The sequence below is a fragment of the Dermacentor albipictus genome, chromosome 7, assembly GCF_038994185.2.
Source record: "Dermacentor albipictus isolate Rhodes 1998 colony chromosome 7, USDA_Dalb.pri_finalv2, whole genome shotgun sequence".
Lineage (NCBI taxonomy): Eukaryota > Metazoa > Arthropoda > Arachnida > Ixodida > Ixodidae > Dermacentor > Dermacentor albipictus.
Genome location: NC_091827.1, coordinates 19,084,973 through 19,112,667, shown reverse-complemented (window position 1 = coordinate 19,112,667; position 27,695 = coordinate 19,084,973). Strand labels below are relative to the sequence as shown.

The window sequence follows — 27,695 nt, the reverse complement described above, 5'->3', positions numbered from 1 at the left end:
GCGCGATGCCTTCTTTTGGGTTCACGTGTAACCGAGCTAAAACATGGCGTCTCTCGTTGAAGCAGTTGCTGTTTCGGACAGCGGAGAGTATTTGGCGCATTCCAGCTCCGATGGCCGGTTAAAGTTATGGGACACGTCGACGGGTAGACTGAAGCAAGAGTACACGCCGAGCGCGCACCTCTCCGCAAAGTGCACTTGCCTGTCCTGGGGACCTACGCGGCAGGGCTTCGTAAGTGCGGCCTGTCGGTGTGACAACCCCGGAAAACGTGATTTCTCTGCAAGTAGCGCATTCGGGTGCCACCGCTGCGTTGATTGTCACCTATGAAGCAGTGTCGGTGCCTACAAGTAGCACCGATCACCTGTGCGCGTGGCGAGATGCCTTGGTTTATCCGGCTTAAGTTGTCACCGCGGCCATGTGCTCTCCCAGAGCGCCGCGAAAGTGCGTGCGCAGGATTACTGCTAAGGGGGTCCCGCTGGCCCCGTCGACCGCGCGTTACCTTTTGATTGTTGCGTTTGCCCCATTATGTGAGCTAGGCGTTTTAGCTGAACATTGTGTGTGCCGCGGCGGTACCGCCAGGTTGTGTCATGCGTGAGTTTCTGTTCTGCAGGCGACGCACAAGAAGAGAAAGCGGCAAAAAACAAGCGACGATGCTGCCGATGCCTTGTCTGAAGCCAGCCTCTTGGCGATGGGGACAGCCGAGGGAACCGTTCTGCTGTACAGCCTCACCAAAGGAGATCTGCACAGCGAGCTCGTAAGCGAACAGCGCACGCACATTTTCCCGCGAGCGAGTGTTAGCTACGAATGTCAACAAGGCGTCGTTGCGCTGTTAACCGTTTGTAATTTGTTGTCGCGATTGTGACCGTTTCCGTTATATCTGCATCAGCAATGTGTGTCACACAGTGATTCGTGTTTTCAGTATTGCTATCCACTTCTATATGGATTATAGCAAGTCATTATAGCATTATTCTGAAATGATCAATATATGCTATCAATATATATATGATCAATATATGCTGATATTGCTATCCACTTCTATATGGATTATAGCAAGTCATTATAGCATTATTCTGAAATGATCAATATATGCTTTGGCAGGACTAGTCCGAGGAAACTGTGGTTGACAGCAGCTGCTTTTTCCGTCTGTCTAGACTTGACAATATGATGGAGTGCATAACAGAAATGTGACCTACATTGCATGTATATGAGCTCCTCTAAGAGTGGAAAAGTTCTACTGTTGGCACACTGAGGAAGCTAAAGAAACTGTGGCTGCACAATGTCAGGTTACCTAGAAAGGTGTACTGACCAAGAGATGCCTCAGTGGTATCGCTGCTTTATTGAAGGACAAGCCCAGTGAGCCTTTTTTCCAAATGTTCGTATGTTGGCATCAACACCTGCTGATGGAGGTCCTGCCCTGTAGCTCTGCGTGTAGCATTTCTTGTACAATTTGAAAGCTCCCGTGCTTTTCCGTCACATGGCAAAACTGTGTTGGAAATTTTCAGACAGGAGGCCACACAGCAGCTGTAAATGGCGTCTCATGGCACGCCAACTCGGACTCGCTGTTCAGTGTTTCTGATGACCAACACATCGTTCATTGGAGTGTCTCCTCAAGCAAGGTCAAAAGGTATGCATATTGTTACAAGTACTGTGCAGAGCTCGAACCTGAAATTCAGGGCTTATGCATGCGTTTTTGTGCCTAGCTTGTCAAAACTTTTTATGCTTCCTGATAGCAATACTCCTTCCTGTACAACGCATCGTCTAATACTTAAGGATCCACATTAATTCTAACCTGTCTTGGCAACCACACATCAGTTACTGTAAGTTGTTAATAATGCTAACTCCATGCTTGGGTCCCTGTGCCATAACTTTTCAGTGGCCCCTTCTCTCAAACACCTTCTTTATATGCTTTTGTTCCAATCAAACTAGAATGTGCATCAGTTGTGTGGGATCCATTTACTGAAAGTCTTGTTAGTCACCTTAAAGCTGTACAAAATCACAGGGCACACTTCGTTTTTTTTTTAACTCCTCCCGTCTTTCCGCTATTTCATCTATGAAAGCAGTGTTATGGCTTCCGATCCTTTCCTTCCGTAGGAAAATAGCACGTCTCTCCCTATTTCATAAGATTTACTTTCATAACCCGCATTTTAAGCAAGAATTACTTTCCCGTTCTTTCTTCATTCATATCATCTCGTATTGACCATCGTCATAAGTGCTTGTTCCTCATTTTCACACTAACCAACATTTTCATTATTTCGTTCCTCAAACTTGTAATTATTTAAACGACTTGCCTACCTCCACTGTATCTGTTACAGATCTCAGTGACTTTCAAAATGTGCTTGAAGGTGTTACCTGATATTTGTATTGTGTTCTTTGGTATTTATTGTCACCACTCCCTTCTGCAAAGCTCTATGGGCCCAGAAGGTATTCAAATAAATAAATAATTACCATATGAATGAGCGTAGGTCAGGAAAAAAAAAAACTTTTCTCAGATGTAAGCCAAACAAAATATATGCATTCGACTGCGTAAAGAACTTGTATTATGGTTTGTTAACATATGAAAATAGACAGGAGCCTCAACTATTTCCAAGCAGCACCTCAAACCTTCATGACCTCCCCGACCTTCGCCTGTATGATCCCTTTCGTTGTGGGCAAATGTTACACCCTATGTTTCCTGATAAAAATCAGGGACATCTTTTTAACTTCATGGTGCCGACCTTTTTTCTATACGATGAAGACACCTGCTTTGCTGCACTATTGAAAAGTTTGCTCCTTTTTTACCACCGCATTGTGACTGAGAAGTGATGTAAAGTGTGAGGCTAAACAGCGTTCTCGATTCTAAGCCTTCCCCCGAGGTTTGTACAGGATTTTTCTAAATGAAGTATTGGCCTACATTCAAGTAAATACTCTGTCATCGATAGTTTGATCTTGCAAGTATCTTTTTCATGCATAATTAGCAAATTGAACCACCTTTACCTGCAAACAAGCCACACTAGACCTCATTCTCTTTATTTGCAGTAAATGGAAAGCCGATCGTCACAGTGTCTATGCTGTTGCTGCCGTCGATGCCAACACAGTACTCACAGCCAGCAGCAGTATCAAGTGGTGGAATGTAGACACAAAATCTATTGTAATGGTACGTAAAATTTGTTGCGTACCATTACGCCAAATTTTTTGCCTACGCAACTGATGATGCTTCCTTTTAGTGCCTGCAAGCGCAGTAGCGAGTGCAGTTTGTTACAAGTTCGCAAATTCACTGCTGGTGACAAGTTGTCTCTGAAAGGTTTTAACAGAGTATCCTAAAATTAGGTCACAATTTTACTGACTTACATAATGGTTGTTTATACTAGGCTGGTGCTTGAGGTACTGCTGAAGTGCCCATTTTCATAACCTGTTAGCAGCACTGTGGAAACAGCTATTCAGTGTCACATATATGTGTGTATGCCATGAGCTTTACAAGTTTTCATTCTTTTCCATTTTTTCTATGTGCGGATCCCATCCAATCTGCATAAGCTACACAGAAACTGTCTCAGTGCTTATCTTTGTCAGTGCGATAGCATTGTGCCTTTTGCACGCACCATGACCATAGGTTGGTTAAAATAAACGGTAAGCTCTCAGGCTTACTGACAAAATACCTAAATCTTTAACTTGAAACTTAATGAAATTACACTCATCTGCTTCACTCTGACCCATTCTTACCAAGGCCACTTATGAATGTCTTCTGCTTTGTTATTGTTCTGTGCTACACAAATCTATGTCTCTGACTGGCTGCGACTTTGGAACCTGTTGCTGAATGGCTTTGAAGAGGCTTCCAAATTTCATTGCAATGTAGCATTTGAAGATACAAAGCACGTCTTTCTTGCACATGCTTGCATTGCAGTTGGAAATCTTGTACTTCTTGTTCCTTCTGTATACTATACAGAAGGAACTTCTGCATGTAGCTACACGTGGCTCATATATTTAGGCTGCCCTAGAGCACAAATGAGGTGACCTTGCTGCACAACAGTCCAATTTATAACAGTCTTGCAGGAATATCCTCATAGGCTCCCTGCACCAGTGTGGGACTGGTCGCTCACGAATCAGTCGAGTTTGTGCCAGCAAATTGTTGGGCTGGAATTAAACCTACTTTTGCCTGTTTCTTCTCTCTCTTCTGCTGAGCAGAAGTTCACAGGTCACGTAACCGAGGTGAGACAGATTTTGCCCGTGTTTTTGCCCAGCAAGACCGGTGAAGGGAGGACCTACTTTCTGACTTGCGCAGCCAACGATCGGCAAGTGAGTGCATGGTGAGTCCGTCTGTGTGCCTTGTTTAAAAGAATGTTGGGTGGAGAGAAAGAACTGTACACTTGGGCATCACGCAGCCAATTTCCTTTTGTTTGTGGCGAGTTCGCAGTATCTCATGAATGGTGTGTTACACAAACGTCATGAAGCAGCAGCTATGTGGAGTGTGTTCTCGCTGTATCAGGCTGTACACATGGTACATCGCTGTAGGCAAGCAACATTTATGCATGTTTGGCTGAGGCAAAGAGGGGGGTGGTGGTGGCGTGAAGGGCTTTGAGGCCATGGTAGACTAATGGCAGAGGGGAACACTGTCCTGGGTGAGCACACGGTCTGCATTGCCTTACAGTGCGAAATTGAGGTTATGCACTTGTGCTATGTAAATGCCACAGTCTGTGCATGTTTCGTTTATCACTTTTTAGAAGCAGCATAGCCACGAGCTGTGTTGAGTGGCAATAGCAATGAAGCTTTGCCAGTATTGATGAATGATGTCATTGTGATTGTCATGATGAATGTGTCTGCATGAATCTCATTCCTATTCGCTACCTGAGGAGGTTTTCGTGTGTTGATGGTGCAACATTTCACATGAAAGGGTCCCTACTGTCCTGCAGTATTTAGTTGTCCCCGTGGATGATTGAGGCAAACGAGTTTTGTGAAACAAAGGGTTGTTGTTTAGACTATAACCAGGCGTAGCTAATGGCCAGCTCCCGTAAAAACCAGTGCACTTATCAGAGTGTAGAACGTTTTATTTACATCAGTTGCACAAGCACCGCTCGAATGCATTCATCACTGGTGAGGTGGAAGCCCAAGTCTCCTCATATAGTAGCGTCGCAATGAACAAAAAGACACCTTTTGTGGCACAGGGTGTGTGGAGCATGATCACATGATGTCACTGGAAAGAAAGAAGCATCAACTGTATGGCAGCATCAGCAGTGCTAGGAAAACATGATGTAGCTTTGGACAGAGGCAGGCATGTTTAAAATGAAGCAGCCGCTCGAGAAGAAGCATGTGTTCTTTACATACTGACTGTAATTTCTGCTGGTTTACTATGACCTTTTGGCTTTTAATTCAGAAATAAAGATTCAGTTAAATTTTACAAAGTATTTTGCCAACTTCTTGCCCAGCAACAAAGGACTGTCCTGCAAATGAAAATTCGAGACGGCCTGAGTAAGTCCCAAACTCTTATGGCCTCAAGGAATGCTATGCAGCAACATCTAGGGTTCCATGATTGTTGCAGTGCCCTTGGACTGTTTATCAACCAGTCATTCCTCCTGGGAGGAGCCCCAATGCATTACAGCAGTACTGATTCATAATTGCTGCAGTGACATAACAGTGGTCTTCATGCATTGTTGTGTGTCTCTCAGTGCCAGATGGTCTTGGAACATTGCAGGCACCTCGAGAAAGGAGCCAGTTCAAGCTCATTGGCCAACTTTGTGCTCTCAGAGGAAGCAGTACACATCAGCATTTCACATACATCAGAGAACAGCAAGGTACAGGACAACCTTTGCAGGGGCATAGCATCTTTTTTGTTGTTGTTGTTGTGCTGGTATCGAGCCTTAGACTGTTTTCTTGCAGACGGCACACCTCTCGGCAGTGACCAAGTCCGGTGCCCTGCATATATTTGAACTGCAGCTGAACGGGTAAGATACTGTGTGATCCACTTGTATTTCCCGTGTCAGAGTTAGGGTGGTAGTTTTTATTGGCTGTATAAACTTGTAAACATTTGCTAATAAATTAACAAGCATGGTATCATGCGTGCATAGGCAAACACGAATACATCTCTTTTGATGACCACAGACATGCGCTGTCAAAACGCTGGCATGAGGAAAAGCGGCAGCAGCAGCAAGCAAATTGCCCCACGTGCTACCTCTTGCTTCACTGTGAACTAAGCGGCGAGAAGAAAAAGCCCACGGCACACCTGGACTCTTTGCCCTCCACATATCGCTTTCAAGATAGGGCCCACTCAGCTGCGCCATACACAACTGCCGCCGGAGTAGAACACCCCCCCCACTGCTGCCTTGTGCGTGATGGAAGATGGCATGCTTCCTCCTCGCCTCGCTCCCTTGTGCGTGCAAGATTAAGCGGCCATTCTTCTCAGCTCAACCTCGCATGTTTTCACTCCCACCCATAGCATACGACATGCAGGCACAATGCCATTGCACTTGGACTTTGTACGGAACATCACGGTGACACCGACAGCAGAAATGTATCTGGAGTGTCCATATTATTGCCATTGCAATAAAATATCTTTTTAAGATCCTTTAAAACTACTAGTTAGTAGAAACATGTTAGTAATTTCCAAATTTGGTGATGTGTTTTTGTATATGTCAGTGTTCTCTTGTATTTCAGTATGCATAACCTTGCCTGTTATGTCACGACCACAGCTGTTTTGTCCCATATAGTATACACGAGGAAGCCAGGACCCTTCAGGCTGCTAGCACATCTTTTTCTCCTGCTGTTGTCACATCCTTGTTGCAAATAACCATGAATGGATTGATTGATTAAGGTGCACTTCAGTATGCGGAAAAGAAGCTGTCTTCTTAGACTAAGGTAGCTTTGCCTACTGGAACAAATTAGGGACGCACTCTGCATGTGTATCACTGACAGAAGTTGCCAGCAACGGTGCAAAACCTTTGTCGTTAACCATGGCACCACTGCTGCAGGCGCTGCAGGACGCCCGTGCAGCCCAAGTTCACCGTGCAGGTGGCCACCGAGACCCAGAATGGCAAGGCACCCAAGCCGCAGCCAGTGGCCATCCTGGCCGCCGCCTTCTGCCCCACTGGCGACCGCCTTCTACTCTGCTACAACAGCTTCCTGTTGCCTAGCTTTGAGCATCTGGTAGGCAGCCATTTTTTTACCCCTCTTGTCATGCTTGCTACCTCTCCTACATTTCCCGTAAAGTTTACAATTTTGGGCTCATTCAACAGTTTTAGGAAAAATAAGTTCTGTTCGAGAAACATTTTTCATTTGTTTGTCTTCGAACGTTGTGTTTAGATTCTTCTGTTAGTGAAAGGATGGCAGATGGGTACTTTCTTTTTAATTGTACAAGTACGCCCTGCGACATAATGAAAATGAAAATGTAAAGGCCTGTGTTTTGGATAAAATCCAGAAGCGGCCAGTACAAAAGACTGTGCCCACTGGCGAAGGTGGTGGAAATTTCACCCTACCTTTAGTGGCAAGGTTGCCGATTTTGCGTCACACCATAATGCCCCAGCCACACTTGCGGCAAAATGCATGCCGTGGGAGAAATCGGTCTTGGGCTGATTTTTCGTGGCTCATCGCGGCGGCAAGTGAGCAGCGAGTGGAGGAGACCAATAAGCATGGCCCCTACAGTGACGTATGCACGGGAAAATCATGCGGAAATGCCCGACTGCTCTATTCGTACTAGCGTCCAGTTCAGCTGGACCACTTGTTTCGCACTCTCGTATGCTCGCGTCAGCTCTCGCTCGTGCTTGTTTGGTTGGCTTAGTTGGTCTCGCTCGTCTCTAATCTCTAATCGTCTCTAGTCTCTAATCATGTCCTGCATTTACCTCAATTTCTCGATTATTAAGGCTCTGTTTGCGATAATATTGATGCCTTAGAGATTCTCGAGCACTAATCTATCACTTTAGCTTGACTTGGTATTTGTTTTTAGTGCCCTTTCAACGCGATAGCATTAAAACATACAAGCACGCAGAGGGAAACAGCAGCGGAGGTTCAGTCCTGACCTCGGCAACTCCGCTGCTTTGGTGGCAGTAGGCGGCAGAGGTAATTAGCGCCATCCAGCAAGTTGGTGGGAAAGCAAATCTGCTTCCCACCCTCCCTTCCTCGCAGCTAAGCTTCCTTTGCCCTCTCTCTCAACTCCTTTGTAACTCCCTCACCTTTGACGGTCTCCGCATATGCCCACCTTCGTGCCAGTGCCTCCAACCCACCTGGTACGGCGGCAGTTTCGCCCGTGTTTTGTTGTTGTTGTTGTTGTTTTTTGTTTTGTTTTTCTCCCCTGATGACTGGGGGGGGGGGTGAGCGAGCATTGGTCGGCACTGGCAGTTTCGTGATTCTCACTAGCAGTGTGCTTGCGCGCCCCGATATTTTACAACTTTCACCATTTGTGCACCATGCTATGGTGCATGAATACTTCGAGAACAAGTCCTTCTTTTAATTTGAACTTCTTTTAATTCAAATAAACCTTCGGACCCCTTCGAGTTTGAATTATCGAGATTCGACTGTATTTACAAATGTAAGTTCGCTGGTTGGCAAATAGGCCTTGTATAGTAAATATAAGGGATCAATGCACAGTGAGCCTGCTAAACAAAGGTTCCTCGGTATCATTCGTGTTCTCGGCTCATACATCTACATAATTGGGTTAAGGGAGATAGTAAAGACTACGCGAATAAGGTATGGAGACTGCACATGTGATGGCTCAGAGGTACTGTAATAAAGGCATTGGGTATTGTTTAGTCATGAAAAATCTTGATGCTGCCTCATATCGGCGCCTGTAGTATGTTTTTACAGACTCCTGGAGCTGCTTTCATCAGGGGCACACTCTTGCCGCTTGTTCGGCACCTTCCTTTCGATAATCAGGGCAAGCTTATCAAGCTCATCTCGTGTCATTTATTGCAGAACATCGCAACAGACCTGCGTGAACAAACATGGCTGGTTCGACAGGTGAAGCCCCCTGTTTCCTGCAGTACGGAGGATGGAATTTGCCAGGTTAGTACCAGCAGCAGTAGTACATGCTGCTGTGCCACTGCTCCTGTGCCAAGATGTGCGATAGTGCTGCTGTCCAAGCAGTTTCTGCTAATGTCATTTGTTTCGTTTATTTTTTTCATAATGAAAAAAAAAACTATAATGACTGCTTTTGAAGCACTAATACTCATTTCAAGTGTTTTCTTGAACACCTAGTTGTCGATGCTATCAGTACCACTCGGTAAAGCAATGTGCACTCACTCGAAATGACCGAAGGTTTATCTGTCCGACCGTAGGCGGTAATGACGAGTTAGTGCTTCTGCATATTTCTTCAGCAGCACTTTACCCATCATAAGAACGGGATGGCAAATACTGTACAACCCACTTATAACAATATTTAAGTGCCAGGAAAATTTTGTTGGTTTAACCGATAGTTGTTGTGACCTGTTCGCATAGAAAAAAAAAAGCAGAGGGGACAGGCATGAAAACATTTTAATTTGACAGAATACCAGTAGTACAGTTGAACCCCCTTATAGCATTACCAGTTTTAACAATACTCAAATGTAACCATGAGCAACTATGGCACTGTGAACTTTAGCACATTCTGTGTTAAAATAAACCACTTACTGTAATGCTCCCAGGTTATGTCATTGGTTACAACAATTAAATCTGGCTACTGGGTGTCTGTGCCGAAAGAGAAATAAACACGAAATCCTGGAAAAGAAATAAAATTACAAGCGATTGTTCTTGTCTGCTTGTGTTGCACATAGGTGGGTGCAGTAAGGGTGGCGGATCGCTCTCGCTTTTTTTCGAAGATTTATCTACCATGCATTGGTTCAAGGTGCCCATTATGCATTTTTTTTTTACCTTTCCGGCTCTTTTGTTCGCCTCAGATCAAGCAACCAGTGCAACCCACACGAGAGGTGACGACACTGGCCCCTGGCCATTTGGCTCCCAGTATCGGCAAGCGCAAGACACCGGCTGACTCTATGGGGCAGGTGAGGGTTTACACGGGGTTTGTTGTGGTCCTTGAAACCTTAGAAAGCTCTTGCATGTGAAACTGCCATCTTCAAGGCCTTGAAAGCCCTCCAGGTTCCTTAAAACTTCTTGAATTTTTCATTTGTTATGCATGGTGAATTTTATAGTTGAAGCCCGCGATAGCGAAATCCCGAGGTAACGACATTCTAGCTACAATGAAATATTCTTTAATGTATTTCATATCTCGCGACAACAAAACTTTCTTTTATTGCAATCCTGCATTAACAAAATTTATGAAACCACTGTCTGTATATCATCTACTCCTGTAATGCTAAGTGTCCAAAACTACTCAAATGCATTGGTTGGGTCCTTAAATTGCGTAAACTACCACCACAGCGCGCTTGTGTGGGCACGCCATTTTTGTTTACAAAAAAACAGCATTGACGTAGTTGCACCTTGCAACTGGCGACAGCTATCATGACCGTGGTTTATCCTTTGCAACGAATGAGTACTACTCAGTGTCCTGACCAGAAATGTAATATACATTTTTTTTTAAGTAGGAAAAGATTACCAAATAAAGCAGAGGGGACCTTGCAGTAGGCACATTTATATATCCTGTGTGCCATCACCTAATGGGTTAATGCGGAGCGGAACCACCTGTGTGGCATGCTGACCCATAATCGCGAATTAGTGAAATCTACATCCACATGGGAAGACCCCAATGACGCTTTCAGGCTTTGTGCTTTGTGTACTGTGCACATAATTGTGTGTGTGGTTGGTGCTTGGCTGCCTCAGCTGTGTGTGTGGTGATCGGACCGTCGGCTTTGGCAGCCTGCTAAGACGTCGCTTCCAGCCAAAACGCATGAATTTTCTGCGCTACAAGATAAGGCTGCTATTATTGCGCACAGGTTGAAAAGGGCAGGAAGAAGATGGAGATCGCTGACAAATATGGAATTGCCTGCATTTCACCATATACATTATTCAAAAACAAGGCCTCCGTTCTCTCTCTGCTCAGAAGTGGTTGATAAGGTGGAGCTCTGAAACGTAAGCTTTCTTTTTTTTTCCCCCACCAAACTGCACTTCTGTGCTGCAGCCGCTCGACCAAGGCATCATTCGCAGCGTCAAGTGCGGTTACAGAGAGAGGCCTACTCCAAGTCCAAGTCAGTGGGACTTCTGGCCTGGAGATGCTGCTGCATCTCCATGCCAAAAGTCCCACTGACTTGGACTTGTTCATCACGCTTGAGATGGTGGTTGCCGCATAGGTGGCAACGTGTCCAGCTGCGATTGCAAATTGTTTTAGGCACGCCGGCTTCATTGCCACTAAGAAGGCATCATTTGCTGATCCAGCTGCACTGGAGAAAGAGTTGCCCTGAGATGCACTCGATAACAGTGCTGCCAGCACTGACCAACGCATGGGGCAATCTTTGCGCCATGGAAAACGAAGTTCCAGATGGCCTCAACGTCGACAAGTTAGTTTGCGTGAATGTGATGGCATTGTTGCGCATGTGGAGATGACCAACGAGGCCATGAGTGCAATGTGTGCAAAGGTGACAACGCCGAGGACCACCAAGATAAAAACAACACGAGAAGAAGACGAACCCGCAGGATGTGTTAGACGCCTTTGATGCAATTCGTTTGCTTTTTGGCAAGCATGGCGATGACATGGCAATAGACTACATTTTGCAGTGCGGAGGCAGAGCTGTCCAGTTGCTACAAGGCAAGGCTCGGCAAAATAAGCTTCCCGACTTTTGACAATAAATTTTTGTTTGGAAAGCCATTTTCCTGTCTATTCTGTCTTATTCTCATACAAACGAATTTCCCGCCAAAGCGAAATTTTTCGCATTCCCCGGCGATTTCGTTGTTGCAGGTTTTGACTGTATGTCTGTTTGACCACAAGGTTTATGCAAACCAAGAGTCAAGGCTATTATGACCATGCTGCTGAAAGCCAAGTTCACTTAGCACTCGACACGATCAGACAGGCGGAGGGTCTGCCCGTCTGTTTCCAAGAGAAGTGCACAATTGGAAAGGCTGATTTGGCAGCTTTTGGCGGCACAATCATTGTATGATCTTCAACCACTCTGCCCGACTGACTCATGCATGCTTGAGTTGCAATACCACGTAACCACTACCTCCAGTTTCAGTGGCATGAGGTCTCCTGCTTCACATCTGAAACTACGTTGTACTTGGCACATGTTTTGAACTGGTCAACTAGAAGGTGATGTAATTCATTATTTGTGCCGTTCTAAAGAAGTTGATACTAACAGCATTATTGTGAAGTTTACAGCTCCTAGAAAAGAAAAAAAAGGAAGCTGGACACAATTTTTGAGTCTGTACTCCTTCAACACTGTTGAGTGAGGATTACGTATGGGGGCATGGACCCAAAAGAAACCTACCTTTTGTTTTGACACCTCTCATGGGTGTACTTCCATGTCCCGCCACCAGGTCTAGCTTGCTATAGCCCTCTGCCGTCAGGGCCTTGACTGAAGCCATCATAGAAGCAAGTCACTCTGTGCATCGCTTTGTTTTGAAGAGGTTAACTGCGACACGTCTGTGAAAACGTGTGATCGTAAAGAATGCCTTGTACGCATCAAATTTTGTTTTCTTTTGGAAAGAAATTTTCATGGAAACTCGTAGAGCGCTTCAAAAAGCCTTCCAGAAACAAGCCTTTAACTGTACTCAAATCTACAACTGGTATCGTCAATTGAAGGGTGGCAGAATAAACATTGACAGTGAACATTATTTGGGTCACCTTCAGCCAGTCAGAAAGGTGAAATTGTTGATTTTATTAGTGAAACCAAGATTTCAGAATACCTAGATGTGAAACCAAGATCAACCAAGATCAGCAAAATGACAATCGACGAGTTATCAGAGAACGCAGGCATAAGTTGGAGTGCGTGCTAACAAATTTTGACTGAGGAATTGCAGATGAGGTGAAAAAAAAATTTTGAACGGGCGCTCTTTCGATCATGTACCGGCCGTAAATGCACTCGTGCCCCTCGGCAGCGTCACAAATGAAGAATTCCTATGATGCATTGAACTGTGCAAAAAAGCGAGTTGACAAGCGCATTGCAGCTCAAGGAGACTACTTTGAAGGCAACTAAATTGTTTTTCCTTTAAAACTGAATAGAAATGTTTATTTCGAAAAAGTTTGGTTATCTTTACATCCCCACTCGTAGCTGGTGACTATACTTCCTTTTCTTTTCGTTCTTCTTGCTCATTCCCCACACAGAAACAGGCTCGCCATGATCTCTGATTAGAGAGGCCATTTGAAATAAAACTTGGGAATGAACCAGAATGTAGGAGGTTCCCTTGTTAGTAGGCCCACACTGTCAGGGGTTTCTCTATTCTTGTATCTGTGGCGTCATTAGTGTAATATTTGCCTCTAGACTGCATAAAAGTGCCTCTTTACTGGGCTTTAATCTTGCTTCATTTCCTTTCTTTCTTTTTTTCTTTCTTTTTTTATCTTCACATATTTAGTACATTTATGGAGGTCGTTTCGTAGTGGAATCTATGCAATAAACAGCGCAGTGCCTGATGTGAACCATAGGTCCATTCGATGATTCGCCTGCTCTTCCCTGGTTCAGGAGTTGCTGCACCTTGCTATTTGTTTCTCACAGCGCGGGCTTCGTGCAGAACCAGTTCGCAGCATTCCCTGCGTCGGTAGGAAAGGTAGTTCGGGGCTCGCACACAAGTTGCCAGGCTGGTTCTGCCCAAATGCACGGAACAGGCAGTGAACTGGAGTGAGCTACTAGTTCGCGAGGTGCAGGGCAAATCGAACTAATGTTATGAGTTGTGGGGATGCGCGACCCTCGCGCCTCCCCTGATGTTTTTCCCGCATAGCGCGTCTCCTGTAGTGCGGCTTCGCCGCACACGCGGCGGTCCGAGTGGTACAGGCGCAGTGCGAGAGATGGCGCTAGTGTTGCGCGGCCGCGAGGTTACTTGGGCGCCGAAAGGAAGGCGCTTGCTCTCTTGGGTTCGAGACAGTGAGCAGGCCGCACGGACCTGCCGCGCGTGCAGCGCCCCTCTTTCCCGGCGGGGGACGTCTCCCGCGAGCACGCGGCGACCGATGCATCTGCGAGACCGCCTCGCGTGGCCGCCTTCGAACGCGCCACGATTCGCGTGACTATACACGCGAACGACCAGGCGTTGGGATCCAGCATGGAGCGAACATATTCGCTCACGAGGACGCGGTGAGTCGGACTTCTAGATTTGTCGCGCGCCCATCGGCATGTTTTGTGGATAGCAACTCGGCTAGCAGGCATTGATGTATGAAAGGTGCAATAAATGCCCTTGTGATTGTTTGCACTACTGTGTTGTCGTTCCTTTGTCCCAAGAGTACGGTGTGAGAATCCCACATCAGACCCCACAGAGTGCACTTGATGTTTCGTGAATTCACGCCTTGGATGAACAGAGCTGCAAAGTTCGTGCAGAGGTGTGACGTTTCTATGTGGCACTGGCGCAGCTGCCCATGGAGGAACGGCTTCTGGCCGTCGCACAGGCGAGCGGCAAGGAGCCCCCGCGGGCGGACAACCTGTCGCAGCTGCTGCTGCAGGGCCTGCAGAGCGAGGACCCCAGGCTGCTAAACGTGAGGCTTTGCCTTTCTCTGCAGTCGTGTCTCTCGTTGTTCTGGTGTGACCACATATTCACTCAAATCTAGCTCAGCCTCTTTTTCAGGCCAATCCCAGAAACTTGGAAGGTCAGGGGCAAAAAATAAAAAATTGCCCACATCTAAGCTGAACACAAAAGGGAATTTGACTGTGAAAAGAACATGTATTTTATTGCACTTTCTGGCGCTGATCACAAGCATGTGCAGTGTTCACTTGTTGTCTTCACAGACATCGCTGGCCTCTTTGTCACTGATTTCTTCCCATGGCACACTGTCCTTGCCAGTACTATTTTAAAATAAAATGCCTCGCATCAAACAGTCAGCTGCAATCATAGGCTCCGCGATCAGGCAGCATGCTACCAAGTCTCAGAGGCTATTTTGTAATATAGTGCCCGGAATATTGTGGCCGTAGGCTGGGGTTGATGTCTTGTGATGGTTTTTGTTATAGAAAAAGTATCGGCCTACATTCGAGTACATACGGCATGTTGTAGCCAGCTTATTTGTCGAGATCATGGGAAAGCCTTCTGCACAAATAGACCTTCCCATTGGCTACAGTTGGAACAAGGGCTTTGGGGACTGTTGCAACCAGGTCAGGCCCTGTACCTTTGCTGTGTTCCGTTTCATACTCAGCAGGCAACGGTGTGGAAGCGACATAAGTAAAAGCAGTTGCAGAAATCTCTTGCTCTGTGCTTTTCACAGCAACATTGCTTTTGGTCAGTGACATCTACTGAACAACCTAATGTATTGTAGCTGCAACATTGTAGGTCATAAATACTTCGTTTAGCACAATACAACGGACACAAGAAAGGCGACAGGACAAGGCGCTTGTGCCCGTTGTATTGCGCTAAACGAAGTATTTATGGATCCGCACCAACTAGCCCGCCAACGCATTGTAGGTCATGATATGTCAAATCACATAGTGTCCATATACTTATTATTATTATTATTATTATTATTATTATTATTATTATTATTATTATTATTATTATTATTCCACAATGGGATGCACTATGTTTTGGTGGTGAATGCATGTGCTTTGCAAGCTGTGCAAAGAGAGCAGTCTTGTGACTGAGTTATTTTACTCGTCTTGAAAGAGTCTGCATGCCATGCTTTCCAAATCCGTGCGCACACTTGTACTGGTGCCCTCTTTGTACACCTTAAAGCACGATGCAGCTAAACCTGCTAAAGAACGCTCCTAAGCACAGCCAATACCGCCTAAATACAGAATGCGCTTGAAGCACACTCGATATGTGGCATGTGATCACGATCCAGCGGGATACAATGATGATGCCGTCATCGGCGGGAGAGCAGCTAGTGCCATGTACTAGTGGCTTGCAAAAATGAATTGCAGTGGAATGAAATTGCAGCACAATGTCGGGGGCCTATACACCTATGTATGCATGTGACGCTTAGTAAAACTTTTTTTTTTCCAAACTTATCGCACTTCGAAAATTCTTTAAAGATTGTTGTGACAACACATGTGTGCCGATCCCCCATCTTGCCCTTTTGCTTGAAATAAAAGGTACCAACCCCCTAGCCTTCGCTTGAACTTGGAATGAAGCCTTCTTGAAGTACGATATTTATTGGATTCTAACACCCCTTTGAATGCAACACACACCCAATTTTCAGTGACAGAAATTCAAAATTCAATGCCATCCTTTGTTCACTGACCAGTTTCTCACAGTAATAGAGACTGAGAGAGGGTAATGGCGACTTGTTCTGACCTGTGAAAAGTAAATTTATCGCATCTGAGTGACATTAGACGGGGCATCACTCTTCTTTGGTGTCGAAAGCCTTCTTATCACTACTAGTATCGACAGCCCCAGTGTATCTCACCTTTGGTTCTGTCTGTGGCACTCAAGGTATCGCGTCATCTAAACATATTGAACCCCACGGCTGCCTGATGGAATTACATAGCGCGCAAGAGGCTACCACAGCTCCCTGAGTTGCACACAACGTGTGGATTAGATTGTAAAAATGTTAATGCCAAGGACGATAGCGTGTCACTTTTCAGTTTTTGTTTCGTGCTCAAATGTAAAGTGCGCATTTTTAGTAAATTTTTTCCTAAAAAATGTGCATGTTTCATATGAGTAAACACAGTATGCTGTGTTTGGACTAAATTGTCTGGCACACGGTTTCCATCAAGTCATCAGGATAACAGGGAAGGTCTCCAGATGACCTGTGTTGCTGTTTTGATTGTGCTGACTTTGAACGCAGCCTTGCACACTTTCTGACTGCCGTTGAAGTGATGTGAAGGACTTTTGTTTCAGAGCGTGCTCCAGCGGACGGATGAAGCACTGCTGCGCAACACGGTACGGAGGCTGCCACTGTCCAGCGTCATGTCCTTGTTGAAGGAGCTGCAGCAGCGGATGCACAGCCGTGGATCTGGGTCAGTTTTTCAGATTTACAGCGAAGCTGTGTGTGGCTAGGGACCTGTTCATTTTTGTTCTCCATGTTCAAAAACTATCGTCATCAATGGCTCATAGCCCCGTAAGCAAGCAAAAAATGCAATGGCTCATAGCCCTGTAAGGCAGAGGCTACAAGCACTTGGCCAAGTGCAGCGAACAGCGCTTACGTTCGTTCTAATCAGGCATACAACATACAGAACAGCATGTCGAAAACTGTCACGATCAATGGCTCATACCCCCCCCCCCAAGCAAGCAAAAAATGCAATTGCTCATTGTCCCGTAGTGTTCATGGCTACTCACTTTGCATGGGTTAGTTGCAATGACACTGCCCCTGTGATGGTTGTCAGTGATTTCAATGTGAATGAGTCGGGACCGAAAAGGGAGCGGCTTACGTGTTTCGTGTTGCAGACATATCGCTTGCGATGCTGCACCAAGCCGTCCCAACCAACCACCCAGCGGCATGCGTGCATCGATTTAACATTATCAAAGAATGTGATCACATTTGCGAGTAAAATAATGACCACCGATCAAGACAATACATGTGCATGCGTACCTTTCGTCACAATGACCACCCATCAAGACAGTAAATGAGTTCGTATCTTTGTTCAAAATTCTCTATCACCTCTGTGTCGTGTGCTAAGCAGCTTCGCTAGTCATCCACCTTCACAGAGTGAAAGGCTCATGAATATTATTTAGTCTTAAAGTTCACTGATTGATTGAACTCGTAGCCATATTGGAAAGGCTGGTATGGGCTCAAGGATATGAAAATAAAATTTCAGTACGTACTACTAACTTATATGGAGCAAGGTCATACCACAATGAAAAAGAAAATGCAACAAGAAAGCAATTAAATTGCAAACACTCGTTAATGCAGAACTATAATATATTTTCACAAATGCAACCTTACTTAAGAATTTCACGAGTTCTTTTACAACAAAAGTCGAAAATGTTTTTGATTAGTAGCTACACAATTACAGATAAAATGCTCCTCTAAATTCCAACAATTTTTCACGATATAGTATACATAGTACATGTATTTCTTGCACAAGGCTAATTAAAATGCTTATTACATGCAGCTCTTCTGCTATTCACTGGCAGCGTAAGTACGCTGACGTGTAGCGGGTGATTATTCATCATTATTCTACGTCATGCGAATTGTATCCTCATTGTTTGTCAGGACATTATGTGACCTGCCTTTTGGTTGCAGGGTGTACCCTTACATGAAGTGGACCAAGACGGTGGTTTCAACACACACCTCCTACCTGATGACGGTAAGCAGCCCACATTTAAATCTTTATTTCATTGAGGACTTTATTAAAAAACTATCACCTACCATGATAGACCACTGGCTATGGCTTTGCACTGCTAAACACAACGTCATGGGTTCATTCCCAGCCACAGCGGCCACATTCCGATTGGGGCAGAATTAAAAAATGCTTGTGTTACTCGCATTGGGTGCACGTTAAAGAACCACAGATGGCTTCTCTGTCAGATTGTGGTTTTTCCACAAACAAACAAAAAAAAAGCCTGAATTTAGTTAAAGAACTACGAACCCATTCCACTTAACATCATCACGGTGCAATACAATTAAACACATCATTGCATATTGCATAAATGATTGCCTAGGACAACACCCTATCTTGACCAAGTTTCAGCATGGCTTTAGAATAGGGTGCTCACCAATCACTCGACTAGTTAGTGTAATTCATTTGTTGGTTTTATGTAGTGATTCTAATATTCAGGCTGATATAATTTTTTCGTTTTCTCAACCGATGAAGCTGCCACGTGGTGGCAGCTGGGTTGGTTGAGAAATAATCCAGCACGCCTGGGAGGGTAATGCCACCTGGCGGTAGATTTGGCAGGCTGCTGCATTTTCTGGGTGGCATCACTTGGCGGCGGCTAGAAAATGCGCTCACGAAAGGCACTCATTGCATGCAATGGTATCTTTGCTGGTTGAGCTAAAGCCCAATGTACACAGAAGGGTGGGGTCATTCAGCGGCAGATGGGAAATGCAAGCACAAGAAGGCCATGGCCTCTGAGATCGCGTGATGTCGCACGATTTTGTAAGCCATGAATAGGCACTCGTTGCACATGGTAGCACGTTCATTGGCATTTTGTTGGTTGAGCAAAAAGCTAATGCATACAGAAGGGCTGTGTAAGCTGGCAATGGAGCTGAGCAGCTTTTAAATCACGTGGCCGGCATCAACTCCCAGTAGATGGAAAAGGCTTGGGTGAACGATACCTAAAAGTGACTTTGGGATGCCTGCTTGTGTTTAATGAAGCTGTCTTTGTGGCATCTAGAGAATACTATGTGCATTCATTGGTGATGGCGCTCTATTCTCTTTCCAGAATGTCCACACTCGTGTCTGAGAATGGTTGGGAGATGCATTAGATGGCGAAATTTGTTGGGCATCTCTTATCGTGCTGCACCGTTTTGTCTTACCGGCTCACCTAAGCTTTGTTTACACCTATTGCCACACTCAGTCAGTCGGATCTGCATGATTTTTAACTTTTGTGTCCATCTGGAGGAAAATCATTTTTCTTCCTGTCGGTTTGCAACATTGTTTTCTTGGTTTTGAGTGAAAGAATGAAGCCCCAGCTGTGGACCTTCGAGACGTAGATTATGTTTTGAGTTGAGACACAGTCCATGTAGTTCGTCTTGGTTTATTGGTACGCCTTGCCTCATCTCTTACTGGGATGCAACAGGACAGCAGAGATGCCCGACAGAGAATGCTTTCTTTTTGTACAGTGCAAGGAGGCCGGTACACTACTAAAACCGCTGCTTGAGCTGCTCGAAGCTCGGACCGAGATGTTCGAGAAGGTTTGCAGGCTCAGGGGCAAGGTGGACCTCATCATGGCACAGGTACCTTCGTTACCCTTTGCATGCCATTTTATAAAACCCAATGCACTTTCTCAGAGGATTATTAAGTGATTGACGTGTTGTGAGTGAGCAACACCTCAGTTATGTTGTCCCCTGTTGCCTGCTGAAAAGTGCTCACCTGACTGAAACAAGCGGCCGGCTGGAAGTGCTTTTTATTTGGCTTTGATTGCAATACACACATAGATCTGTGATTTTTTTTTTTTTTTGTGCTCAGGAAAGTAATGTTCTTTAGTTTGCTTTGTCATATGTAGGTAACGCAACTGGGAAGTACGACACGCTAGTCTGTTCCAGCTACAATCACTCCATTAAAAACCACCATGGTGATATGGTCAGGTCGATGTGACTGTAAATCTTGCCTCTATTTTATTCTAAGATTTGCTAGCAAAGTTAACTTGTATGAATGAAAGTGCAGGGCAGTTGGCTCGGTCACGTTTTGAGTGACTAAAAACAATTAGTGGTGAATTAGGGTTTAGCAATTAGACAAAATGCATGGCATGTTAATGTTCCCATGGTGTTATGCAGTATTACTGTGCACCCCCATCAGCATGGCCATTGTAGCTGCAGCCGTATGTTATGAAATTATGCAGTAAAACCTCAATAATTTGATCTCGGTTTTTTGAAAATTTGGTTAATTTATAGAATTTGTGTAGTCCTATAATCTGCAATGCGAATCGTAACAGTTACCTTGGGAAGCCCATGCACGTCCATCCAGATAATTCTAGTGGCCTCCGAGACTGACATGCTGCGACGCCTTTCTGGCTATGTATATCTCGGAGGTAGTGTCAGATATATGATGGCCGTGATGTGCTTCCAGCTCGTATATTATAACGTTGATTGCTCCTGGTGCTTTTACATAAATACATGGCCTTTGAGATCGGTCTTTGAGAGAGTTGTCGATGGTGCTGCGGTTGAGACACTACCAATTGAATAAACACTGAATTCTCGATGCAGGTGCTGATAGGCCATACAGCTGTGCAAAGTGCCTATGTCGTGTGGTGGTGCGCTTTAATTTTATTTGTTTCTGCGCAATACGGGGAAGCGAGTCAGAGCATCACTATCATCATCACTAATAAACATGGCACTTTTGTTCTTCCATTTCTGATTTTTCCAGTTTAAGTACCAGCTGCATCACATGTCATGTGTTGTCACGTTTTCTGTGCTGCTAGTGCGTGACGTGCACGCGATTCCCATCCGCATGAAAAGTTTCGGCCATGTGTGCATTTCAGCTAGTGTACGAAGAAAGCAGTGGAAGTGACAAACTAGGCTAATTAGTTGTATACATAGAAGTAGACGTGCAGATATCATACGCATGGAAGGCGAATTCACTGACATTGTGCCATAAAGTGATGGCAGGGACTCATGTGAGGACTCACTCATGCGCCCACTTTAGCGACTGTTATCAAGTCCCTGAATGCCATCTGCAGCTTGATTGAGTGTAGCAGTGGTGACTGTGATATGCCATGCATGATTAGCGGGCTAGAGATCATGACCCTTGGTTCAGCGAACTATCGTACCAAGCAGTACCGCATCAACGGTTGCTTCAAGAAGTTTGGGGTAGATTTTCTACATTGTATTCTAAAAAAAGCAACTGACTGAATTTAGCATTGCTACCACATGGGTTTCAGCCCAGAATGAAAAAAAAGAAAATTTTTTTACCTTCATTTTTTCTTTTGATAACTAACGTATTACCATTCAAAATTGCCGAAATGAGAGTTTTCAAAGAATAATTGATTGACTGATTTGGCTGATACTATTTCATTTTTGTGTGTCTCGAATACTTTAAATGTATGCATGTATACACTATATGTGAAAAAAAAACTGTTTTAAATAATTGTCTGAGTTATCTTGAGCGAAAAGTATTGTTCTCAGTATTCTTAAGTATTAGAGAGCATTTACACCGTATACGTGAATATTGCTTTATATTTGTAAATTTCTGCTAAAATAATTACTTTTTTTTTACATTGCTAGTTTGTAGTGGTACAATTTGTGTCTATATATACAGTGGAATTGCATGACATTTCATTTCTTGTATGTGGGTTTTCTCCACATGAAATGCTATCTGCAGCAAGAGCCCATGTCAGGCTCTATACCTTTAGCTCTTGTTTCACTTTCTTTTGTATGTTGAAAGAAAGAATAAACTTCTTAAACCACCTTCGTGGCATTTGTATGCTTTATCACATAGCACAGTTGTATTGAGGCAAAGCTTACTTTAGGAAACCAGCCACCATTGTGTGCAAGAAAAAAAAAAAAGTGTGCACAGACCCTTGCCCATATTTCTTGCTAAATAATTGGGTGCGAATTAGATTTCTACCTTGTTTAGGAGTTTTCATATCATTTTTATGTTAGTTTTCTGTTTTGGACCCATAGAAAGTGGGCGCGCATTTGATTCGGGGGCATTTAGAATTCATCAAATACTGCCAAACGAATTAGCAGGGCATTGTTTCTTTTTTTTTCATTTTGTTTATTTCGACCCGCTGGACAAGTTGATCAATTTCATCAGTCCCATCAGAGTTGAATAAGTGGAAGTCAGCTGTAGTGATCTAAACAGAATCTTTTATCAGACTACCTTTAAAAAAAAATCTAGCAACAGGAGGGCTATTAAAATTTCATCATCATAAAGCATAAGACTGGGTACTGTGACAAGAAGCACCTCAAATATTTTAAACGTATTTTGCATTAGAATAACGGACATTGCTTCACTGTGATTTGCAAATGTCCCCATTTCATCAAGAACCAGTTTCAAGCACCTGGCAACATTAATTCTTGCTAGCGCATGCTAGTAAATTGCCACTGCTTGAGATTTTTAGAATATGTAATGTATGGCTGGCTTCTATGACTTGTGCATTTACTCTGTCGAGCTGCCGAGACCTGCTGGACGGCCTTTAGTTGCGCAGCACCCCCAGGAAGGGGGCGGCGGCCCTCTCGACTCCGCGGAAGTAGCGAGGAACCAAGACCTCGAGGAGCACAATGCACGAGACTGACGTAGTGGCCGCGTCGCGCTAAACGCTTGCCCTCCCCGCGTGGAGGGAGCCTAACCGACTCTGCAGGCATTTTCACTAAAGTTGTTCTCTCTCTCTCTCTCTCTCTCTTTTACTCTGTCGAGCACACATATTGTTCGCGAAAATTGTTTTAGCGTTAAAGGGGCCTTGGCAATGCTTTAAAATTTTGTAAAATGTATTTGCCATTAAACTGCACCATCATAGTAATATCTTGCAGCATAAAGTATTTGAATGCATTTTGTAGAAGCAAAGTTATTGGCTATCAGAGATCGCCCTTCATCCTCTCTGCAGTGACCAAAACGCTCTGCCCCCTGCACATCACCATGGCACACATTTTCATTTTTGTCTGGGATGTTCACGTGACCGTCACTACTTCCCATTTTTGCGCACGTGATTTGCTAAACACGGAAGCTGTTCCTTGACTTAAGGTTGAGTCACCATAGAGTTCGTATGCTCCCACAACGAGCGGCTATCGATCAAACGTATTGAAAAGAAACCGGGTAGGCTTTTCTCTGCAGCCGACTTGCATGGCGTGCCTCGCCAGTGGCCGTGGGGGCCGTTTCGCAAACTTCGTGCTTACTGGGTGTCATCCTTTTAACACCGGTGAAAAGTGTGCGACACCGTTTTTACAAATGTGAAAACATGTCAGTGTATTTCTTTCCCATGTGGCCCTTCACACCGGCATCCCTCACAGTGCTGTGCAACCTAGTTACATAAAAGCTTTTCAGTAAGGCAGTGAGTCAGCTTCATTTCCTGCAGACCTGTCACTGCCACGTTGCTCTTGCACACCTGTCTGAAATTAAGGGGAAAAAAGTGAATTTTATTAACACAAGTTTTTTTCCAGAGTTAATGGTGGTCTTTGAAAACCTTGAATGTGAAACAGCCATTTTCAAGTCCTGTGGGGCCCTCAAGTTCCATGAAGTGCTTGAAGATCCTTGAATTTTGCTTTTGGCTAAGCTTAGTGGATTTAATCTGTGCATCTGACTGAAAGGTTTATGCATGCCAAGAGTCAAGCGTTATTATCACCTCTTACTATCTTCTTTGTGGTATGGAGCCATCATGTTCTGTTATGCAAAAAAGGTTTAGCGAGTACTTTTCCTTTTCCTGTTTTGTGTGCAGTACAAAAATTTTGCCCATTGTTTTAGACAGTGTTCTCTTTTGAAGCTGTTAGGCATCACAGTGCTCTAATCCTTGAAAATGTTTTCTCAGGGCCTTGAAAAACCTTGAAAACCTTTCTCTCTCTTTTGGTTAAAGGTTGATGCAGGCCCTGTTATTTTAATAAGCTGAGTGCAATGAGCAAGTTGGTACCAATTCATGATGATACCATATTCAGTGTCTGAGGATTAAAGTTTAACGGTGGTGGTTACGCTTCAATCCACAGGTGGCAACAAGGCACGAGGCTGTGGAATTGCCTACCGAGCCTCTCTGCCTCGTGAATGATGGTATGCATTCTTTTCTTACCAGTTAGTTTTTTTGAAACTTTAGAGGAAGCTTTAGCTTGTGCCCAACACCCATGCCGCCTATTCAAATATGTATGACACAGAAACACTTCTCTGAAATAACCACTGGGCTGATTATAATTAAATTAGTTTATTTTGAGAGAGAAAGTTAAATTCTAGTGACTGTTAAAAGCAAAACCTGAATTTAAAGCTCGAGCTTCTTAAAAGAAATAAACAAAATATATGTTGTAGGTATGAAAAAAATGGTAGCACAAAGTTTACAAAATCGTAACTCTGTACCAAGAACAGAAATGTATCGCAGTTCTGTAAGCTGCATCTGTTAGAGCATTCAAAGCGGACAAATTTGATAAAACAATTTGTATCTTACATGCATTTGTTATTATTTACGAGAGTTTTGCAATGTTCCTACTCAAATAATAGTGCTATACGTACTTGAGAGCCATGTATACTACATCCATTTTGTCCACTTTACATGTACTATTAGGTGCGATTTACAGAATTGTGATATCGTTTTCATTGCTCAGTTACAGAGTTGTAAGCTTGATAGTTTCTTATTTCTGAAAGTTTGCAATTTTCGTCAATCTTTATTTAAAGACTGACGACCGAAATCGAAAATTCGTAAGCAACAGTCACTAGATTTTAACTTCTTTTTTTAAATGCAACAAACCTCATCAAATTTGGTGCTTCGGTTGCCGAGAGAAACGAGTTTCCCATCCATTTAGATGCGAGCCCCCAAGCTACAGCTTCTTCCTAAATTTTTATCGAGCATCTCATTTGGTGGAATGCTACTGTGACTATAAACTGGCTCTTGTGTGCCCCCCTCTTGAAGACTCGTCAGATGATGACATGGACCAGGACACAGAGGGCCCAGACACCGACGGAGAAGAGGTCAGTACGCAGAACTTTTATGGGCATATGTGTTCGTGTCACGGCATCATTTCACATTAATGATGAGTGCTTTTGGCTTCTAATGTTACCCGTTCATTAAAGGGCAAGTGCAATAAAATTTTGGACCAAATACAAAGCCTAATTTTAGATAGTGTATTATAATAGAACAGCTTCCATGCAAAGTTTTACGTTTAGAACATGAGTGTAGGTATCACCAAAAGCTCACAGAAATAGCCTTTATATATATATATATTTGAAACTGGAAGAAAAAAATTCACCAACGATTACGATACTCCCTAATGCGATGTTTGAGCGCAGCTCCTTATGTGTTTCATTTCGCAATATATTGAGGCTAAGAATTTGAGAGAGACATGTAGCAGAGTCAGCAATCATTGAAAATCTGATCAGCAGGTCAAGCGTGTCGGCATTTATACATGACTCGTCAAAGGTTCTAGTGTAATCACTGATGTCACTTGGCTTCCAGAAAGGACTACAAAATTCGCATAGCGCATGCAATCAGATTAAAAACAATCGTAAGCCATGACAGTTGAAGTGTGCACGAGTGAGACCAAACAAGCGCGAGCAAGAGCTGACGCAAGGAGACTATATACAAGTAGTCATCAGGCGGTTGGGCGAGTTCGCATGAAACCAGTTTTCCACGCGTATGTCACTGAAGGGGCCGCTTTCACTGGTCTCTGTTGTGCGTGGCTCGTGACTTTCACCTTCCGCTCCATATTCGCTCTTTCATCTTTTGCTGTTGTGCTCGTTCGCTCAGGTATGCCACCGCCGCCGCAAGAATGGGCCATTAAATGCTCCTAAACATTATGGCCTCCGAGATTATGTGGCTGCTTGATTCACACTGTAAAATGTCACAAGGTGATTTGCTGGGACTAGGTGCTGTGTAAAAGCTTCTAAGAAAATTAGATGGATTGCCAGCCCTGCAGCCTTGCCAAGGTTGCTTCCAATGTATATGCGTACCATATGTAACCAACTTAGGCAAAGTGAAATTTCGTTGCCCTTTAACAGGACACTAAAGAGAAGTGCCAATTCAGTTGATACTGATAATGTGTTCTTTCAAAGCCCCATTTTCGTTAATTTCACAGTAGGAGATTGTTTTACTATAATGGAACATAAAGGTCCAAGTTTCAGTTTCTTTAATTTCGCACTGAAACCACAGCACCAGTATCTGTGTATTTCTCATGTCAATGTATTTTCTCGTACGTATGCCATTGTGACTCACTAGAAGTTCTTATACCTTGCTAAGTTCAATCTTTTGCTCTTTTAGAATACATTGTAATCCATCTTGGAGACCCCTTCCGACTATGCACCTAATGGTTTCTTTTTCTGTTTGTGACATGGTCTTCTCACGCCCCTGTTGAGGCTTACCCCATGTGACCTACCTAAAAAAAAAAAAGATTAGTATGGGGTTTTTTATGCCAAAACCACTTTATGATTATGAAGCACGACCTAGTGGAGGACTCTGGAAATTTCGACCACCTGGGGATCTTTAAGGTGCACCCTAATCTAAGTACACAGGTGTTTTCGCATTTCGCCCCCATTGAAATGCGGCTGCCATGGCCGGGATTCGATCCCGTGACCTCATACTCAGCAGCCCAACACCATAGCCACTGAGCAACCACAGCAGGTGACCTATATTTTAAATTTCCGCTCTTGGAGGGGGGGGGGGGGTGCGCAATGGTCTTTCCTGTCTATGCAAATTTAGTGCAAAATTTAGCAAAGCTGTTAATTGAGTCTCCTGGTTTCAGAGCAACATCTGGGAGCTGTCGGACGGTGAAAGAAGCCAGAGTGAAGCAGACGAGAACTCTGGTGTAGAAGATGGAGAAGTTGGTTCTGAACAGGAAAGCAGCCAAGACGAAGATGATGGTTCGGACATTGCATGACAGCAGCATATGTACCATGTACAGATCAAAGACGTCTTGTAAAAAATATGCAACACTCATTGCACCAATTAAAGAAAAGCAGCCGTGCATTGGTTGTTCGTGTGTCCTGTTTTCTGTTTGTAAAGGGACAATGCACATTTGACCTTTTATCTCAAAGGACAAGTTATGCTGACCTTGCTGCAGAACTGGCCATTATTAAGGTTCTGCCTACTCTAAGCTGGAGGTTGCTTCAGCGAGTTCACTGGAGAAATCTAAATTTCGCTAACCTGTTAATTCAGATGTAATGCAACTACAATTGTACTATACTCTTAAAAAATTTTGCACCCTTTGGGGCATGACATGGCATTCTCAATAGGAAAGTAGCTAGCGCAGCGTTTTCAAAAAAGGAAAGGCAGGCAAGGCAGATTACTATTATCGTTGTGGGACAGATATACAGCCCAAAGGGTGCAACTGTTTGAAGTGTGCACACTTAAAAAAATATTGCGCCCTTTGGGGCTTATCTTGTCCCACAATGATAATCGTCATCTGTCTTGCCCGCGTTTCCTTTCTTTAAAGCTGCGAGCCCGGTACTTCCCAGTCACGAACGGCTTGCGCGTTATCAGCTTGACAGCATTCCCGATAGGAAAGTAGCGATCGCCG

At 44.2% G+C, this 27,695-nt stretch overlaps 1 protein-coding gene across 1 annotated transcript; it reads left to right on the top strand.

Moving 5' to 3' along the window:
• LOC135896625 (WD repeat-containing protein 43) lies at positions 1 to 27,145 on the top strand. The gene is made up of 17 exons (XM_065425099.1): positions 1 to 229; positions 609 to 752; positions 1,501 to 1,622; positions 3,014 to 3,131; positions 4,157 to 4,278; positions 5,661 to 5,760; positions 5,846 to 5,910; positions 6,934 to 7,108; positions 8,870 to 8,959; positions 9,829 to 9,933; positions 14,376 to 14,498; positions 16,790 to 16,908; positions 18,135 to 18,198; positions 19,677 to 19,790; positions 24,189 to 24,249; positions 25,097 to 25,155; positions 26,922 to 27,145. The coding sequence occupies exons 1-17, from the start codon at positions 44 to 46 to the stop codon at positions 27,054 to 27,056; spliced, it is 1,902 nt and encodes a 633-aa protein (XP_065281171.1). The 5' UTR covers positions 1 to 43; the 3' UTR covers positions 27,057 to 27,145.
• The last annotated feature ends 550 nt before the right edge of the window (positions 27,146 to 27,695 follow it).

Bases quoted from the DNA above. Each gene is read 5' to 3' on its own strand.
- LOC135896625 (XM_065425099.1), top strand. From the start codon at position 44: ATGGCGTCTCTCGTTGAAGCAGTTGCTGTTTCGGACAGCGGAGAGTAT. The intron at 753-1,500 runs GTAAGCGAACAG...GGAAATTTTCAG, and splicing joins GAGATCTGCACAGCGAGCTC to ACAGGAGGCCACACAGCAGC. The intron at 5,761-5,845 runs GTACAGGACAAC...GTTTTCTTGCAG, and splicing joins ATACATCAGAGAACAGCAAG to ACGGCACACCTCTCGGCAGT.